This window comes from Rhinolophus hipposideros (assembly GCF_964194185.1).
Source record: "Rhinolophus hipposideros genome assembly, chromosome: 6".
In the NCBI taxonomy this organism is placed as follows: Eukaryota; Metazoa; Chordata; class Mammalia; order Chiroptera; family Rhinolophidae; genus Rhinolophus; species Rhinolophus hipposideros.
The window spans coordinates 54,370,355-54,391,333 of record NC_138052.1 but is presented as its reverse complement, the minus strand read 5'-3'; the positions used below and the strand labels follow the sequence as shown (position 1 = coordinate 54,391,333).

The following is a 20,979-nucleotide window of genomic DNA, read 5'->3' as shown; positions in this document are numbered from 1 at the left end:
AGATTATAAATGCAAATGATTTTTGCTTCATAACATTAAAACTTTTATGAAAGTTATGAGGGATTTTTGTGTTTTATGACAACTTGCCGTGTAGTTCATGTAACTTTTTCTCCATTGCTTGATTAGGAAATCTTGATTTCCTAATCATATCCATACCCAAAATATAAGCTAGTTAGACACATTTTTAATTTCATGTGTTATATTGACTTCTCTCATATATGTTGCTTTATTCACATAGATGCAGCAAGGGTTTTGTGTATATTTGAAATAAATTTGGTGAGTAAAGTAGTTTTACCCAGAAGTGACTACATTTCCTTACAAATTCAAAAGAAAAGAAAGACATTCACTTTATACTACTTTGGGTTTGAACTGTAGCCTCATTGCTACCACATAAAAATAATTATAAATCAAATGGATAAATATTAAATGTTAAGATGTACCATTAACTGATCCTTATTCAATAAAGCAATTATCACTGTAGAGAGCAGAAGAAGGCACTTTATTAAAGCTCTTTATTTTATTTTACAAGTATGGTATATTTTGTATAATGTAAATGCAGAGGTGAACCAAAATTTTTTTTTCCTGTGAAGTTAATATGTATTAATAATGTACATGTATACACATATACATCCATACAAAAAGGCAATAGCAAGATGAATATATGACATATGATATTTTAGGTATCACCTGTCTACAAAACCGCTCAGGGACCACTTTCCTAGTTAAAGTTCTAAAATATTAAATATGACAGGTAAGCCTGCAAGAAGAAGGACCAGTAGAATCAATATCGGTATCGCCATGACATCCTTGGATAGGAATGGAAGGTGGGGGGCAGTTAAAATGCAAGATGCTCAGTTAAAACTGAATTTCAGATAAATAACAAATAATTTTTAGTATAAGAATAATCTATGCAATATTTGGCATATATTTATACTAAAAAAATGATTATTAATTGAGAATCTGGCAACTGTAACAGAAGATCTGGGTTCTGACCTTAGCTGAAGAGGCTCAAGCGAGTTATTAAAATTCTCCAAATCTGTTTGCATTTTCAAGTAAGGAAGTTGAACTGAAATTGGGCTGGCGGGTCCGGGGCCTGAGCTCCCTGCTTTAAACCAGAACTGTTTTTAGTGTTTATTGTATTGAATTTTTAGTTAGGATTCTGTTTTGGGATAGGGTTGGGGGAAGTTCTGGGGGTTCAAACTAAAACAAACCAAAATAAAACAATTTGAAAATGTACTTGATCTCTGACATTTTATCACTGTATAATGAGACTGTGGCCTGGGGAGTAAGAACCCAAGACACTTAGCATTAAAGCATTGCAGATTTGTTGCCTTGCCTGGAGCCTTATCAGTCGTCAACTGTCAGGTTTCTTCCTAGTGCAAGAGTAAGAAATGTGTTGTCCTCCATTTGGGAAAAACACACTTCATTTTCACTTTGCTTTGCGGACTGAAGAATTCCTCTTAACAGGCCCAAGTTTCCGATTTTGCACTTCTTCCTGCCTGGTGGGGTTTTCTTTTCATCTTATACTTTTTTAGTTTGTGTCAGGGACCTGTTCTGCCTCAGCATCAGGATATATCTGATTATTGAACAGCTTTTCAAATTTAACTTTGACAGACTGGTTTCGAAAGAATGTCATTTAATGCATTGGGCGGTTCAGGAAGTGTATTGATTTTAAATCAAGAAAGCTCGTTACTTCCCTTCAGAAAGCCCTGTAACGTTTTTTAGCATGTTTACCAAAAAACAGGCAAGCATATGCTTACTTACTTAGTAGAAACAGCACCAATAAATTTTAAAATTGCATTCATAAACATCAGCAAGTAGTCTAGTAACTTGTACACCATTTTTTTCTCCTAAAGAATAAAAAAAAAAAATCTATTTTTTAAATAAGATATACCTCAAACTTATTTTTGGCAATGAATTTTATATTATGGAAATTTATTCTTGGAAACAGTTTTGGGGGGTTTGTTTTCAAGTCACTATTTAAAAAAACCAAAAAGGAAAGGCCAAGAACTAGTTGACTATCTTCTATTCAGATATTAGCCTGTCCTTCCAAACTTCAAAATGGATGACTTCTTTCAATGTACTGTAGAATAATCACTTCTCATGACCTATCCTCAAATGAATATGTTATTTAGTATTTTACACATCTATTGAAAAACTATTCTTCAGTCCATATTACTGAAGTGATTTATTTCTTGTTTTATTTTACCCTGAGGAGACACAATACTAAACATATGAAACACCTGATTCATTTATTTTAGATTCTCTTGGTTAATCCAGGTTCTGTTCCCAAAACTCTGAATAGTATACTTTAAATAGCTTTGTTGGTGTTTTTATTTGGGTGATAATTATTGTCAGCTATGTATGTCTTGGGCTATTTGTTTGGTTTTGTTTGTTTGTTTTTGAAATATGAATATACCTCATTGATAAATATAAATTGTAAATACTTTAGGAATAGTAACTTTTTCACAGACAAAAAATATTAATAGTATTTGTCATCATTTAATTTCTTCTTCCATGCTATTAAAATTCACAACAGAGCTAAATTTGTGTCAATTCCCTAAAAGATTCAAGGAAGTTATTCATTTTTCTTAAAAATTTTGTAAATTTTCTCATATTCCCTCAAAAGGGCATCTAACAATTTTATACAAGCTTTTTGTTATCCTGTCATTGACAAATGTTATAGATCTTTCAAATCTGTATATATCCATTGGCCAAAAATTATTTTAGTTTTAGGAACATCAAATCTTGACAAAATGAAAACCTTTCAGGAACTTTCTTGGTATCCTGATGGAAAAACATCTCTCTTTCCTAATGGTTTCCAGTCACTTCTAAGCATTTGCTTGTTCAAGAATGGAAAAAAAGAAAAGTGCTGGGTTTCCTTAGGAAACATAATTCAGCTCATTACCTTAATACTTTTTTACTTACAGTGAAAGGAGCAGTTGCAGTTGAGTTTGAAGGTAGTGTAGTCTCTTTAGTACATCACATTAACCAATCAGATCATTCAAAATTCATTTTTAAACCTGAATCTGAGTACATGTGCAATTCAATTTCAAGTCTTTACACATCTAATGTTGGAATAGGAACATCAATACCCAACACACTACTGCGTATGTGAGTGTCCATGCAATGAGGTTATGAGTGGACCTTCAATTAAGTCTCATATCCATTGCTGACATAAGCTGAAAGTCTTATTTGCTAAACTGATGTGCTCTTTTTAATGTGCTCTTTGATGTGGCTTCTTAAATTACCCAGCGGCATAACTACAGCTTTGCTCTTGATCCCTGGCAGCATGGAAAATCACCAGCCATGTGGAGCCAGCCAGGAAAATGGAACATTTTACATTTGTACAGACCATATTTATTACATACAAGGATCTACTTGTCAGAGTTAGACATTCAGCTCCGTAAGGTACACAGGTCTAATCTTACGCATCTCCCATTAACAAAATAACTACTGTCTGAAAAAGAACTTAAAAATTATTCCTGCTACTCAAAATAATTTAGAAATTATCTGTCAAAAGTGTTAAACTGGTTTTTCACTAAAGAGAAGGAGACAGTGAAACTACCCATTCATTTGCTTTTAGCTCTTTTGCTTTTATCATTTGGTAACCATTTAAAGTTCTAAAAGTGTTAAAAATGAAAAAAAACAAAACATTGTTTTCTTGTAATGGCTTCACAAAACAAACAAAACAAAACAGAAAACTGTTAACATCCTAAGTAAAAATATGTGCTTATTTTAAAACAAAATAAGTTACTCATGGTCAGTTTGCCATTGGCTAAACACCAGGCCAATCACACTGTACAGAAACACAGTAGGAAGATCTCCAGATGAGATACATCTGGCACTTAGCACTCATCCATAGAGAACTTGCAAAATGCACATCACTTTAGTTTCCCTTTCTCCTTGGGCATATGATGATAGTGGCTCTGAACCAGTTGCTGTCTTGGAATTTGGTAGTTGAAGAAAATCCTCTGTAGAGATCTCACAGACCACTCTGAAAGCTGAAGAGTATGCCCCTTACTCTACATTTGTTACAAGTTGTATGAATTCTATCTCAGCTTCCCTAAATCATGGAATACTGTTCTTATTTTTACATATAGTATGGTATTACATGTTAAAGTGTCTGAAACACAGTTGTATCAAGACGACCAATGTTTTTAGGAATTATCCATAGTAAAATATTGTTTCATTCCCATTCTCTGTTTTAATTTTTTTCAGTATTGAAAACACAGAAAATATCTTATTACTTTGGACATATAGGTGTCCCCTGTTAGAATGTTGTATTTTTGAAGGCTTGTTCTCCACTGTGTGTCCAGTTCCCGAAACAGTGTGGGACAAGCAGTTAATAAACTTTTGTTAAATGAATCCGTTTTCAAGAAAATATAGTTTTTGTGCAAACTGAAACTCATACATTTATAAATGTGTCATGTGTTGGAAAGGAGAAAAATTCCCAAGGACACAACTAAATTGATATGAAATACTTACCATCTAAAAATGTCATGTCCTTGACTGTTAGAGTGTTCTAGAAAAAGGACATAATTTTATGGCAGAAAATAATGTTTTTGTTTTTTTCTTAATTCTCCCAAAAATAAAACCAAAATGGAATGTCTTAAAAATAAAGAGAGAAAAGAAAGAAAAGAATACTATTGGAAAATGAAGTGTAGTTTTCCTTTCAAAATTGATCTTCAAAATAGATCACAAGGTATTTTTTCCTTACTGTAGTCATGCTTTCCATCAGTGGAATATACAACTCTTGTTTGATGAATCCCAGAACTTTTAAAAGAGGACCTGACTATATGGAATTTGAATGAAAAAATATTAAGCTTTCTAAACCCCTTAAACAAAACAAAAAAGAGAAAAAAAGAAATTCTAATCTGTGCTCTACTCTGATTGGTTGCTTCAAATCTCTGGGCCGATTCCACTTATATTTTTTAAAGGGAATATTGACCATCACTAGGAAGGCTCTGGGAAGGGATTCTGAGATCCCACTTAACTTCTGCAGCAATCAGATATTGGCTCATTGTCAGCCAGCCTCAAAATACTTAAAGGCCTACAACATTTTGATAAAATAGTAGTAAGTGATAATAATAATAGCTTTATTGGGTCTGAGACTTAGATGTAATGTGAATGATCATTTCCTTAAGTATGTGTTGTGTTATTTTAGCTTTTATGCCAGTTCTGAATGACTGGTTAACTTGCTGATGGAGTAATGGTATCCCAATAAGACAAAGCAACAATTGATTTTTTTTTTTTTTTACAAGGCACAGCCAATGTGTGGTTTTAGCAATGAGCTGGGGACTTGTGGAGTAAGCACCTTCCCAGACATATGGTTCTTGGTTGCACCAACAGTCTGTGAAGAGAATGATATGCCATTTGTCTTCCTTTCAATGACAATAATGATATTCAGATGGACCCCTGTCGGGGTGCTCTGGATAGGAGAAGCAAGGTCAGTATGGCAAGTCACAGCTTTTACACATTACAGATACGAAAGTGCAGGCCTCATGGTAGTATCCATTCCCAGTGTAACATTCCACGGGGTTTACTTTTACTGAGCCTTCTGATTTGATATCCAAAACGGGACAAAGTTGTGTGGTGGAGCTAATGTTGGCAACAACATGCAGTTGTTTATATTTTATGATCTTTGAGAAGAGAAATTTCTCTTTGTGGTAGTTGTGTCTGCTTTGTTTCTATTTAAGTTTTCAAGGATTTGAGCAAAGTAAAACAGTAGTGTAAAGGAATGTGGTCAGTGTTTAAATATAACAGGCAAAGCTTTCTTTGAGGTATTATAACTTCAGAGAAACATTGCTCTTCGATGATGTACCTATCACTTTCAAATGTGTCACTTCATGAATATTCGAAGTTCTAATGAAACACTGTATTCTTTTCCATAAATTCAGTATTGAAAAGGAAGAGATGAAAAATAGTCATTCATTTTGTATGACTACAATTTGATAATATCTATAATTGGATAATATCACAGTTAAAAAAACTGATGCTTTGCCAAACTTCCCATAAGCCCTAAATCACAAGGGTTTAGTAGCTGAGGTCCTCTTTGCAGTAAATCAAGGACAGGTGCAAATGATGACTGTCACCTGCTATGTTGATCTCTAAGTATTCCCAGAAATTTCTGTGTGTGTGTGTGTGCGTGTGCGTGTGCGCGCACACAAGCCCAATAGTTACAATGGGGAAGAGGATAGAGAGGATAGGTCAGCCTCAATTTTTATGTATGGCTTTCCTGAAGTTGCACAAATAGAAATGAGCTTATTCTAATTAAGGCATAAATGGATCAAAAAGAGTAAAACCAAGACTCACTTCTCCAAGAAACTTTTATTTAGGCACCATGTAGGTTTTATGTGTAGTTTGACTAGGCAACTGCTTTCCAGGCTGCAAAATGTCTGGGAACACTTGTCTTTTCTTCCGAAACCTCACCCCCTCTAGCAGTGCCTGCACAATACCCATCATCCCTGCTCAGTGTTGCGTTAGCCAGCACCAGGGTGGGGGGAGATGCCTGACCTAAAAACTTGAGGGTGACAGTTATTACACCTCTCAAAGCCTTGGATTCCTCATTTGCCAAAGGAAGATAATTATGGAATCTGCCTCATGTGATGGTGGAAACTACACAAGATAATCCCTTAGTATAGTTTCTGGCACATAGTAATAAGAGCTCTATAAATCTAAATTGCTGTTATTATAATGTTTATTATATTATTATTATTATTAATTATTATACAGCTAGAAAAGGAATTAAAAGGCAAGTGTTCCTGGGAAGATAACTCATTTATGTTACTGTTAAAGGGAGGATCCTGGGTGATTAAAGTTGAGAAAATCAGAAAAGGGAGAAAAAAGTTCAAACTAAGGGTGAGGCAGAGGAGACAGACCTCTGTGTGCCTTCTCATGCCTCTCTTTTTTTTCTTTCTTTTTTTTTTTTTGCTTAATGGTCACTTATTTTCCCAACCTCCAACTAAATAGAGCTTATACCATCTTTTTTCACTTTTTAACTTTTACAATTAGGGCTTCTCTTGTGTTTGACTCATCCTACCCCCGTCTAATCTAGGACAGCATCTGGAAGTTATTAGCCCTCCAGAAATGTTTGTTGGTTGACTGATTTTCACATTTTACAAGTCAAAACCTGGTTTCTTCTTCTGTTTAGTAGAAAAGCTAGTATTGCTCATTATGTTGTATAACAAATGCTTATCAAATGCTTTTTAGAACATTGGTTAAAGTAGATGGCTAAGTTTAAGATGAAATGTTCCCATTTTCAAGAATATTCAGCCATTTCTCCGCACGGAGGAAAGCCTTGTATCATTATTGAGCTGTCTTTTTTTGCTTTTTAATTGGGTGGCGTTCAGCTTACTCTCATCACCAGTCCCACTTGACGGCAAGTGAAATCATTTTCAGACTCTTAGAAGAAGAAAGTTCAAGTTCAGGCCTCTTGAAAATTATTGAGATAGTTGAAAAGTTTGTAATTCTATTTTCTTTGCCTAAAGTTTCATCTAACAAAGCTCTCTAGAATCAAAATACCATCTGGAATTGTCATTTGATCATGCAGTCCCTCCCTTAGATTCTCCCCCCTCCCCTAGTATGCTTCCTGCCTTCAGTGAAGTGCCGCAGTGTGTTTCTTTTCCCTGTGGCTAGGTTTCATTTGCAGCTGCATATATTTATATAATTGCTTACCCTGTGCAGATGTAAATTACTTTTGGGTGTACTCAGTGAAAGTAATGATCTTTGAAAAAATTCTCACAGATGTGTGGTTCCATAATCTTGGTGAATACACCAAAGATAACCTGTGTGTTCTTATTTTGAAAACATAATAGGAGGGGTGATAAGGCCAGCTTTGCAAATTTCTTTTATAAGCACAATAATGTAATAATTAATTTGTCCACACATAGCCTCCAATTAGCTCCTAGATTTCTGGTAACAGCCACAAACCCATCTTTCATTTTTATTACCTACCAGTTAATTGCACTAACCGGTTTTTCTTTTCATTTCTACATGATTTTCATTAGACAAAGTGGTAGTGTTCACTCTTGCAGATTTTCCGTTAGTCAGCATTTCAGGCTTTTTAATCAGAGATGAGCCAAAAAAAAAAAAAAAAAAAGGGATTTTAAAAATTTTCATATAAATGTGCTTGCTAGCCTCAAAATTCCAGATTACTACTTCTAACTTTTACTTTTTTAGAAAAGAAGAGGCTTATTTGGGACCAATAAATTCTGTCAGGTAAGGAATATTAGTAGTTAAAGCTATATGGTAGAGTGTGTTCCCTTAAAATAAAAGCTTTTTCAACATTATTTACCAATGAATCTCAATATTTTTAATCCACAGCTTTATTGTGCAATGTGAACTAACATGAGCTAATGTAATGAGTATTTAACAAGGAATTTGTTCATTTAAAGGTGATATAAACATTTTAATAAAGATATTTGAAAACACTTGTTCATTTTTAATAATCATGTCTATGAAATGTCAATTAAATTTTAAAAATAGGATTTAATTGTTGTATAATTGAAATACATCCAATAATTTTCCTGAGTGTTCTATATATGAAATCATTATGATGTTGATATATAACTTTGACTACACTAAATTGAATGACTGCATTGATCATGTTTTAGGATTATGAGAATGTTTTAATTCATCCTGGAAATTGGTGATTGAATAAAATAATTACCATTGATTTAGTTATTATTTTCATCTAATTTTTAGAGTATTATGGGTAGAATAAGAAAAAAATCAGGATTTTACCATTTATACTTTAAAAACAAAAGAGAGAGAGAGAGCTGAAAACATTTTCTATGTTCTTCCCAGTCTGGATACCACTGAAATAACTCAGGTATTTGTAATTATTGCGTCAGACAGTAATTACTCAAAACATCATCGAGACAGTCTGTTTCAAGGGATCAGATGAATTGACAAGTGGAACATTCTTTTTTACACCACTTAAAGTTTTCTTTCCACTAAATCATGTTCCTTAAATGATGAATAAGAAATATAATTACAGAATTCTATGATAAACAGGCAGAGGAAAATAAAAGAGATTTAAACGGGAAAAACTAGAGGATCTTTTCCTGAAATACTACCTTTAAGAAAAGAGCGAATCAATTGGAAAATTGAAAAATATCTGCTCTGAGTGTGAAACACGGAGGGTAAAACTTTCATATGATTAGTGGTAAGTCATCAAAGGATAGACAGGCAGCAAGAGTTAATGACAGGTGACTAGGGATGGTGTAAAAGGGCTGTGTTTATTTAGTTGATTTTGGGGGGATGAGTAGGATTGTGTACATAAAGTAGAGAAGCCAATTATGGTTTAAGTTTCTTGAAAGAACCTCCTTAATTTGCTTTTCAGGGAGCCAGATGGCTGGGAACTCGCTTGCCTTTGTATGTGGAGTGCTCAGCCGCAATTCACCTTTAAGGACAGAGAGGTTTCAGCCTTGGGAATACAAATGGATATATTAAGACTGATGTGCAGATGTGAAATTTGAGTAGAATAAATTTTTATCAGGAGGAATTTAAAAAAACCATATAGGTAGCTAACAATTTCCAAATTTTTTTTTAATTAAATTTATTGGGGTGACAATTGTTAGTAAATTTACATAGATTTCAGGTGTACAATTCTGTATTACATCGTCTATAAATCCCATTGTGTGTTCACCACCCAGAGTCAGTTCTCCTTCCATCACCATATATTTGATCCCCTTTACCCTCATCACCCACCCCCCCACCCCCTTACCCTCTGGTAACCACTAAATTGTGGTATATAAACCAAAAAGAACAAGACAAACAAATGAGAAACAAAAACTCATAGACACAGACAACAATTTCCAAAATTTAAAGAAAACATTTATATTCAAGGGTCACGTTGGAGCTGCCAACAGATATCTTGGTTTACTGAAAATTTGGAACTAGATTTTTGTAGATGTATCTTTTGTCTATGTTTCTATATTATGGTATGGGAACAATTAGGACATGTGCATTTATTTTAGATGATGAAAATTTTAATTTTTAATGTTTAATACATTTTTTAAATGAGTCATAGGAGAGCATGTACACTAAAACTTTGATTTCATAAATATTGCTATATTTTTTAAAGTCAAATTTATTTAAAGAAAAAATATTAACTGAATAATAACACAAAAGTATATGGATTGGCAAAAATAATGACAGTGGTATGCAAAAACTGGTATTTGGGAAATTATTCATACAGTTTTATCCCAGGTAGTTTGCACGTCACCAGATGTATTTCTTAGATCCTGAGAACAGAAAATACCGCAGTAAAATGCTCTGTTTTTTTAAGTTTTCAGAACAGTGTAGTTTTTTTATCCTCCCAATATAAATAGGCTATTTTATTTCCCTGTCCAAATTGATTTGCCATCTCTTGTAACAATCAGAAAGTAGTTTCCTATCTTACAAATGGGTGAATGAGACTTAAGTGTATGCACTTGTGAGTAAACTGACCAAGTAAATAGGGTTTTATTCACTGACATTTTGAGATTTTCTCTGCCTGTAGAGAGTTGTTTACTTTTTATTCTCATTAAGTAAAATTTAACATAATTAAATATAACCTTGAACAAAACAAATGCCCAGGTTTTCCATTAACTCTATTTTATATTTAATAGTTAAGCACAATACTTGTAACATATTTTTCTCTTTTACTTTTTAAATTTTCATACATAAAATTGACTTTTAGGGAATGTGTATAGTTCTATGAATTTTAACACATGTATAAATATGTGTAACCACCACTACAATCAGATTATAGAATTGTTCTATGACTCCAGAAAACTTCCCTCTTTGAATTTTTTGTGTCCCAAATCACGTGTTATTTTTAGAGTCCTATTACCTCTCTTAAACTTGTAGCAAAAAATAGGCTACCTCACTATTCAAAAATTCTGTAATCTACCCTGCTTTCTAATGTATTTAAGGTCTTCTAGTAACTAATTTTGCACTCTGTTGATTTGTATTTCTGACCAGGGATAGTCTTCATTTCTCCTCTCTTCCAAATATCATCAACTAATCCAATCCTAAACTCTAATCTCAAGAGATTTCCTAGTTGATGGTATCAGAGGATCTGTCCTTGTTCATGTTTCATCTGTTTATAAGTGATGCTTTGTTCATCATCCGTATTGTTTTCTGAACTGCCAGTTGTCTGATGTTGATGCTAGAGATTATTATCTGGAGTACACAAGAGAATCACTCCTGTCTCTCTCTTTTTATAGCTTCTGCAAATAGTGCTGTTTGTTTGTTTTTTTCCTTGTCCCAAGTATTTTCATGGCTTTGCGCCATACTTTTTCTATGGTTGAGTACTTTCATCACTGTATATATCTCTGAATATGTATGGTATATGCAAACCAATGGGAGGAAAGTCACAAGTTATAAATCAAAACTTTACTTGATAAATATTTAAAACAGGGTTGCATATTCACAAACCTGTTATGAGCATTTGAGTGTACAGTTGTGACATGCATTTCCAGTAGAATGAATTTTAATCTGTAGTACATGAAAAGTAATAAATTGTTTTAAAATGAAGATCGACGTTTTCTGTGGTGTGATATGAGCCTATTGTTTATGACTTTGCTATAAATCAAAAGTTAAGAAATTCAAAATCTGTCTGTAATAATTGGCATTGAGGCCATTTCAGACTATCCTAAGTCTTATCGTCGCATATAGGGAAAACATTAATGAGTTCATTTTAACTTTGACTTTTGGGGATTAAGTTTCTTGTTTTATGATTCTTCTAAATTTTTTCAAGCTTCCCTATACAGATATATTATTTCTTGGGATGTTGGGTTCTCCTATGATTTGTGTTATGATTTCAAACCAAGTTTGGGGGTTCTGTTTTTAATTCCTGGAGAACCATACATTATAATTGAATGAGATTCTTTATTATCCTTCTTTGGGAATGAAAAGTTAAAACCTCAAGGAATATTGCAGCTACTTTTATTTGCTCACACTGTTGTCTATCCTTTGAAGTTATCAATTGACTGTTTTATCATTTGTTCTTCAGATGGATCCTGTGCAAAAAGCAGTCATTAACCACACATTTGGAGTGTCCATTCCCCCAAAGAAGAAACAAGTTATTTCTTGTAATGTCTGTCAGCTTCGCTTTAACTCAGATGTGAGTATCGCCTTTTCATTGCTCTCTACATTCTGTCGAGTTGAAAACCTGATTGTTCTGAATATACATATTTCTTCATATTTGCATACTCCCTAGCAGCCACCCGTGTTGGTGGCCCACGTATTTCAGTGTGCCAGTTTTCAAGGGATTTGGATTCAGCACTAGAAACTTGAGCAATAGAGTGGCTAGTATCAGAACTCAAGGCTTCCTCTCTGTAATCAGTCTCACGTATACCATTTTACACTTAATCCCACCGGTGATATTTACTTTTGAAAAATACTTAAATAGCAGACAATATTTTTTTAAAGTTTAAAATGCAGTGTAAGCATGAAAAAAATTAAAATGCAATGAATGCTGAAAAAAATTATTGGCATTACTCTTGGTAACAAGTGTCACATTTCATGAGTGTGTGTCAAACCATATTAAATACCCGAGAGAATAATTTACTATACAGTTTATATTTTCCGAGAACATAGAAGTGTTAGGAAAGGTTTATAAATTATTTTATCTAGCCAGCCTAATCATCCTGCAAAAAAAGGAAAAGAAAGAAAGAAAGAAAAAATAAAGGGTACAAATTAATATTTTATGAAAGTAGATTTTTAAAATGTAGAAATAAAATGACATGAAATCAAAATAAATAATATTAGAATGTTTATAATACCAAATTACCAAGTAAAGCCAATGACCAATGCAAATCTGACTCTGGAGACTACATATTAATATGTGGTATTTCCTGAGTTACTCCACCCTAGAAGCCATTTTGCAAAGAGTATGTTACAGGAGTCATATTTATTGTAAATACTAAAATAATAAATACTTTTGTTTACAGATAACATTGAATGATATTTAAATAATTCAACATGAGAAACTTAATAAATATAGTCATTTAAAAAGAGGGGATAGTTTGCAAAAATCTTCTTCCATTCAGTCGGTTGCCTCTTTATTTTGTCAATGGTTTCTTTTGCTGTGCAGAAACTTTTAAGTTTCATATAGTCCCATTTGTTTATTTTAGCTTTTACTTCCATTGCCTTTGGAGTCAAATTCATAAAATGCTCTTTGAACCCAAGGTCCATAAGTTTAGTACCTATGTTTTCTTCTATGCAGTTTATTGTGTCAGGTCTTATGCTTAAATCTTTGATCCATTTTGAATTAATTTTGGTACATGGTGACAGATAACAGTCCAGTTTCATTCTTTTGCACGTGGCTATCCAATTCTCTCAGCACCATTTATTGAAGAGGCTGTCTTTCCTCCATTGTATGTTTTTAGCTTCTTTGTCAAAAATTATCTGTCCATATTTATGTGGTTTTATTTCTGGGTTCTCAATTCTATTCCATTGGTCTATGTGTCTGTTTTTCTGCCAATACCATGCTGTTTTGATTATTGTAGCCCTATAGTACAAGGTAAAGTCAGGCAGTGTGATACCTCCAGAAGTTGTGGTATATATACACAATGGAATACTATTCGGCGTTAAGGAAAGATGATATAGGAACATTTGTGACAACATGGATGGATCTTGAGAGTATAATGCTAAGCGAAATAAGTCAGACAGAAAAACCAGAGAACCCTATGATTTCACTGATACGTGGTATATAATCCAAAAACAAGACAAACAAATGAGAAACAAAAACTCATAGACACAGACAATAGTTTAGTGGTTACCAGAGGGTAAGGGGGATGGGGGGAGGGAGATGAGGGTAAGGGGGATCAAATATATGGTGATGGAAGGAGAACTGACTCTGGGTGGTGAACACACAATGGGATTTATAGTTGATGTAATACAGAATTGTACACCTGAAATCATGTAATTTCATTAACAATTGTCACCCCAATAAATAATTTTTTTAAAAAAAGGAGGGGATAGGTTTCTCAGGATGTATAAAAATATATTTAATTCAATTTCAATGAAAATTCCAATGAATTTTCTTGGCACTTGATAAAATCTCAACTCTTATTCAAGAATTAAAATGTTTCTAAGTAAAGTACAAAATGACAGTCACAAAAATAGTCTTCGGATGTGAAATATGTATGGGAAATATAGTCAGTAATGTTGCAAAAACTATGTATGGTTTCAGATGGGTACTCGACTTATAGGAGGGATCACTTTTTAAATTATATAAATGCCTTATCACTGCAGTGTACACCTGAAACTAATATAAAATAATACTGAATGTCAACTATAATTCAAAAAAATATATAGTCATGTTATGTAAAGCTCAGCATAGGGAATATAGACAATGGTATTATGATAGCTATGTACGATGTCAGATGGTTAGTAGACTTGTTGGGGTTATCACTTTGTGAGGTGTGTAGGTATCTAATCATTATGTTGTTTTGTACACCTAAAACTAATAATAAAAACATAAATAAAATGTTCCTAAATAAATTGAGAAATATAAAAGTCTGACAATCAGGTTTGTGAACTAATCCTAGAAAAAGTGCTATATACCTCATGGCTGAATATCACTACAGTCACTTTCCAAGTACTCCCCTTGGGAAGCTATGCACCCATACCAGTGCCTCCACCCTTCAAAGCAGCCCTGTTTCCCCGGAAATAAGACTTAGCCGGACAATCAGTTCTAATGTTTCTTTGGAGCAAAAATTAATATAAGACCTGGCCTTATTTTACTATAAGACAGGGTATAATATAATATACCGGTTGTAATATAATGTAATATAATATAATATAAAAGATAATATCGGGTCTTATATAATATAATGTAAGACCCGGTCTTATAGTTTTGCTCCAAAAGATGCGTTAGAGCTGATTGTCCAGCTAGGTGTTATTTTTGGGTTAACACGGTAAGTCAATGTGGGAATTACTTCACCTTAACCTTGCCTACCCTGACTGTTACACTGTTGAGAAAATTAAAATAAAAGCTATAGTCTGGGAGAAAATATTTTTAAAACACATTACTTGCATACAAAATATTTAAATAACTTACAACTCAATAGTACATAATAAATGGGCAAGATATTTGAGCACACACTTTACCAAAGAATATGAATGACAGATAAGCTCATAAAACAGTGTTCAACATCATTAGCCAGAGGGAAATACAAACCACAATTGGAAAACAATACCTATTAAAATGATGAAAATAGGGGTCGGCCCGGTGGCTCATGCGGTTGGAACTCCGTGCTCCTAACTCCGAAGGCTGCCGGTTCGATTCCCATATGGGCCAGTGGGCTCTCAACCACAAGGTTGCCAGTTCAATTCCTCGAGTCCCACCAAGGGATGGTGGGCAGCACCCTTTGCAACTAACAATGGCAACTGGACCTGGAGCTGAGCTGCGCCCTCCACAGCTAAGACTGAAAGGACAACACCTTTAAGCTGAACAGCACCCTCCACAACTAAGATTGAAAGGACAACAACTTGACTTGGAAAAACGTCATGGAAGTACACACTGTTCCCCAATAAATTCCTGTTCCCCTTCCCCAATAAAATCTTTAAAAAAAAAAAAAAAAAAAAAAAAAGATGAAAATTAAGCAAATTGATAATATAAGTGGCAAAGATGATGAGCAGCTGGAAGTCTCCATTGTTGGTAGAAATACCAAATGGTGCAGGTACTTTGGAAAACAGTTTGGTAGTTATTTATAAGAAATTTTATAACATTGTAGATACATTTTCCATTCAACCCAGCAATCCCACTTCTAGGTATTTACCCAGGAGAAATTATGATCATACATATGTGTTTTTTTATAGTAGTTTTATTCATAGTTGCTCAAAACTGGAATTAATCCAAGTGTCTGTCAACTGTAGAATGGATAAACAAACTGCTATTGTCATACAGTGAGTACTACTCAGCAATAAAAAATGATGTACTCATACATCCTACAACATGGATGAATCTCAGAGGCAGTATGCTAAATGAAAGAAGTTGGACACACAGACTATATACTACTGTATGATTGCACTTTTCTGCAAAAGACAAAAGTGTAGGGACAAATCAGATCGGTAGCTAACAGGGACTGAGAGTGAGGTGACAAAATTGACTACGAAAGGGCATGAAAGAACTTTTGAAATATTCTGTATTTTATTGTTGTGGTAGTTACACAAGTGTTTTTGTTTTTCAAAACTTATAGGTCTCAATACCTAAAAAGGAATTTTACTATACCTAAAGTATAACTCAGTAAACCTGACTAAAAAAAAGTCAGTGTGACAGGAGCCATAAAATATTTTGTAAGTAGAAGACTAATTAATGGCAGAGATGTAACTACTAGATATATTAAACTACAATATTATTACTAGATTTAAGGTATAATAATTAAAGGACTTTTCCAAGAAAAGGCAAAATGTAAATACCGATATAAATCCAATTATATTTAACAGTTTTACATAGTTATTATCTAAATTTCTACAGTCACATAGGAAAATTAAAGTATCTATAACATTATGAATATAAAATAAAAATGTTCACTACTTAACTACTTACAAAATGAATGTCCACCTGAAGATAAATTCCATATTTAATTTTAGCATTCACACTACAGTGAAGTTAGGTGTTGAACACTTTTCATAATACAATGCAAATAGATTGCAAGTGAAATTGTAAAAATTTTGCAAAAGTTGCAAACTTTCTTGACGTCTATGAATGTCATGTTACAGAACTGCTTGGTATACTTGTACAGCCAAAGTAGGATATGTCTATTAGAAGAGTTAATTTAATAAGAGAAAAGTAACAAGGTTGATGATACATAGGCTCTTCCAAACAAAAGGTTTTAATTACCAAGTGAATAAAAAAGGCTTAGGGGCAGTTATGAATCCCTTGAATTTATATTATAAAACATGGTTCAAAAAGCAAATTAATTTTAAAAGATACATTGAAAAATTTTGTCCCATCCTATCGTCCATCCACCCATCCTCCATGTTATTTCTGTCTATCTGTAACCACTTTAATATTTCTTACGTATCTTTCCTGGGTTTGTTTATGCAAATATAATCAAGTATGAATATATATCCTTATTCCCTCCCTTTTCTACATAAAAGGGAGTGTACCATTTACACTTTCCTTTATCTTGTACTTTTTATATAACCATAATATATACTGGAGCATTTTCCCTATCGAAACCTAGAGAGCTTCCTCAGTTTTTTTACAGATGTGCTAGGCAAAGATGTCTACATCCTAATCTCTGGAACATTTTACTATATTATATTATATGGCAGGAGGCTGTTAGGGTAATAAATGGAATTAAGGGTAGCAATCAGCTGACCTTAAAATATTTTATCCTGGATTATTCTCTGGCCTCAAGAGTCTTTAAAAGTTGAAAAGGGAGGCAAAAGAGAAGGTTAGAGTGATGTGACGTGAGAATAACTCATCTGGCCATGGTTGGTTTTGAAGGTGAAAAAAGGGGGCACAAAGCAAGGAACGATTTTCCTGCCACTAGAAGCAGGAAAATCAAAGGCATTAATTTTCCCATAGAGCCTCCAAAAGAGAATGCAGTTCTGCCAACACCTTGGTTTTAGCCCAGTGAAAGCCATGTCGGACTTCTCAACTCCAGAATTGTAATGTAATTAAACGTGTGTTATTTTAAACCACTAAGTTGGTCATAATTTTCTGCAACAGCAGTAGAAAATTAATACTGTCAGTAGTCTGCGTGGATGTCCCATAGGTTATTGAACTAGTTTCTTATTGGTGAACACTTAGGTTGTTTCCGATCATTTGGAATTACATAGTTTTTCATAGTCAACAAATGCAAGTTGGGATATAAATCTGAGTCTTTTGCCTCTAAATCCACAGCTCTTGCAATCATATTATGTTGCCTGACATAATGACTTTACTCGTTTTCTTAGGATTTATTGAGCTTTTATTTTATGCCAAGCACTGTACTAGGCTCCAGAGACTAGAAGCACTTTTACTAGCCAATGGTGTGAATGAAAGCATCTAAGAATTAACCTTATTAGATCCTCTCAGAACCTGCTCCAGGTTTTCTGCTCTGTATTTTTATTATTCCATATACAGAAAGGCCACATGGTATATATATAGAACAATGGATTAAGTCCTTGAATGTGATTTAAATCCTAATTCTGAACTTGATAAATCCCTTCACCACTGTGGGCCTCAGTTTCCTCTTCTATAATTTAACTTAAAATGGACTACATGATCTTTAGGAGGACCATTCCAGTTTCATGAAATGATCCCTATGGCATTTTTGTGAAGACAGGATATAAGAAACACCTCCATCTTACGGGTGGAACCGCTAAGACCAAAACAATAAAAAAAAGAATGACTACAAGTTTTGTTTTTGTTTGTGTCGTGCATTGGCTGAGGGTGGAGTGCAGTCTTCTTTCAACACCCAGAATTGCTCTGGAAGCAGGTTCATCGTTGACTTGAATTACATTCTATGTCAGTAATTTTCTTTGTATTTACTAACAAGGAGATGGACTAATGTACACACATGAGCATGTAATCACCAGCTTCCTTGTCACCACTCAAAAGCTCTGTTGATAAGGGAGAAAGAAATTAAATTTCTGAGTCATACTTAGACTCTGGGCAGTAAAGCCCCACAGTCAGAATGGCAAATTCAGGTGTGACATATACATGTTCTCCGTGTTTAGTAATGGTGTCAGAACCTGCATAACATAGCTCTGAAACTGAGTGTTTTTTATTTGGGGGAGAGATTATTTTATAATTATACTATTTACATTTTAATGTAAAAATTAAGAAAGTGCTCATCTTTATTTCCTTTAATAACATTTCTCAATCATCCTGAGACTGAATTGCCTTCATTCTTCAGTGTAGAAAATACGGTTATTGAACAATCTGGAAGGCAGGTTTAGATTTGCACAGTAAACAGACTGCTTTCTGCAGTTCTCCATTACCCATATAAAATACAGCAGGGCAGGTGTCATGCATTAAAATTCAATGTGACCTAGTTTAAGCGTCCCTTAGTAGCCCCCTTTGTCCAGCTTTTATCATCTCAGTAGAACTCCACTGTTGGAAAGCAAAAAGCTACAGCTTTATTTACACAATACAGTGTGATGCAAATGAGCAAGCATTAATCACCAACATTTCCCAAATGAACCTTTACAAATTAACACCATTAACTTTGCCAGGGGGCAGGCATTGCAGTCCAGGAATAATGTCTTTCCAACTGAGTCCCACACATTTGCACAAATGTGTGCAGCACCGGAATCCCTAGTTTCTTCTTGGCCACCTTTTTTTTTTTCTAATGTGGTTTAAGCTGAGTCCTGAATGAGGTTGTCCTAAGCCTGAAAGCCCCTTTCATTCCGGTGAATGAGTGTAGTGCAACTGTAGTATGGTCATAAATTGATAAGCCTGAATCTGAATCTTTACCCTTTAGCTACGAAATATGGGTCTAGAGTTAATTAAGCCTTTCCAGGGAAATAGGTCTCCTGTACCATTCTGTAGCTGGTTTTAAATAAAACTCGCAAAATTACTGGGCTTTTGGTGTTCATACAAAAATACTAGAAATCAGAGCTAATAGGTTTTTAAAATATTTTTGAGGCTACCCTTTCTCTTTTTGGCAAGGTTGAAAGTTGGCAGAACCCAAAAATTTCTAATTAGTATATTAATTTCAATTCCTTTGAGAATAGTAGCAAAATGATAAAGGAAACTGATCCTTAAACAAATTCTTACACAAAATCAGTCCAATTTGATTCTCTTAAATATTTACAAATAGAGATGGTCTTCTTTTATTATCGCAGAACAGATAATCATAAATACCCTTAATATATGACTGTCCTTTATGCTTCATAGGTACATCGAAATGAGCATAATGATCTTTTTAATCAAGTTTTTTATACTCTAATTCAGGAATTGACCCTGAAATTTTGATACTCAGCATTAATACCACAATTGATTAAGCATGATATGCAGTGCCCCTGGTTGCTGACCCTACAAGGCTAATCAAATTTACAGTTTTACCTTTTGAATAGAATTATAAACTTCACATTGTGTGCTCACTACCCAGAGTCAGCTCTCCTTCCATCACCGTATATTTGATCCTCCTTTACCCTTTTCTACCATCCTCTCCCACCTTACACAATGTGATATATAGATGATTTATCATAGAATTGTACACTTGAAACCCATGTAATTTTACTAACCATTGTCACCCCAATAAATCCAATTTTTAAAAAAGGATCATAAACTTCAAATCACTTACAATGTACATTTTTTAAAATTTTATCTTGCTTTATGGTTCCTCTAGGTTTTTTTATTTTGTTGTATTCTCTGTCTTTGTATTGGTTTTCTGGTTATCCAATATCTCTAGCTGTCATTTTAGCTCACTGTTGTTTTTGCTATGTTCTGTTTCCTCATGTGTCCAGACATAAGGAGATGACATTATGACATTTTATTGATTTATGTTAGACTAATTAAGTACACATGGACAGGCAACTAAAGGTTTGCTTAGAAATTAAAATGGCAGGGGAACCAACCATTTGTGTGAACACTTCTACAGGTGATCTGACTCTCCTATTCTTTACTGTAAATCTCTCTGAAATTTCACAAGTGCAACTGTTCAGCAATCACCTTCAGTTCCCACATGACTGCATTAGTGCGTAATTGATATGTCTGCACTGCCATTCCTTCTGCATTTTACATCTTTATCATCTTAGCAGTTTTCATTGGGATAAGGACATACATAAGTATGCCTCTTAGATCTTCTCTTCCCTTCCCTTCCCTTCCCTTCCCTTCCCTTCCCTTCCCTTCCCTTCCCTTCCCTTCCCTTCCCTTCCCTTCCCTTCCCTTCCCTTCCCTTCCCTTCCCTTCCCTTCCCTTCCCTTCCCTTCCCTTCCCTTCCCTTCCCTTCCCTTCCCTTCCCTTCCCTTCCCTTCCCTTCCCTTCCCTTCCCTTCCCTTCCCTTCCCTTCCCTTCCCTTCCCTTCCCTTCCCTTCCCT

General features: G+C 34.2%; 1 protein-coding gene across 9 annotated transcripts in view; it reads left to right on the top strand.

Moving 5' to 3' along the window:
• Window positions 1-20,979, top strand: part of ZNF385B (zinc finger protein 385B) — a 387,935-nt gene that overhangs the window by 320,883 nt on the left and 46,073 nt on the right. For 5 of the 9 annotated variants that reach the window (XM_081052525.1, XM_081052524.1, XM_081052523.1 and 2 more), the window contains one exon: window positions 12,005-12,115. In XM_081052525.1, the coding sequence (XP_080908651.1) occupies window positions 12,005-12,115 (111 nt within the window). Of the gene's footprint in view, window positions 1-8,181; window positions 8,221-12,004; window positions 12,116-20,979 lie in introns of all 9 variants that reach the window. The other 4 variants (XM_081052526.1, XM_081052522.1, XM_081052527.1 and 1 more) reach the window with 1 other exon arrangement.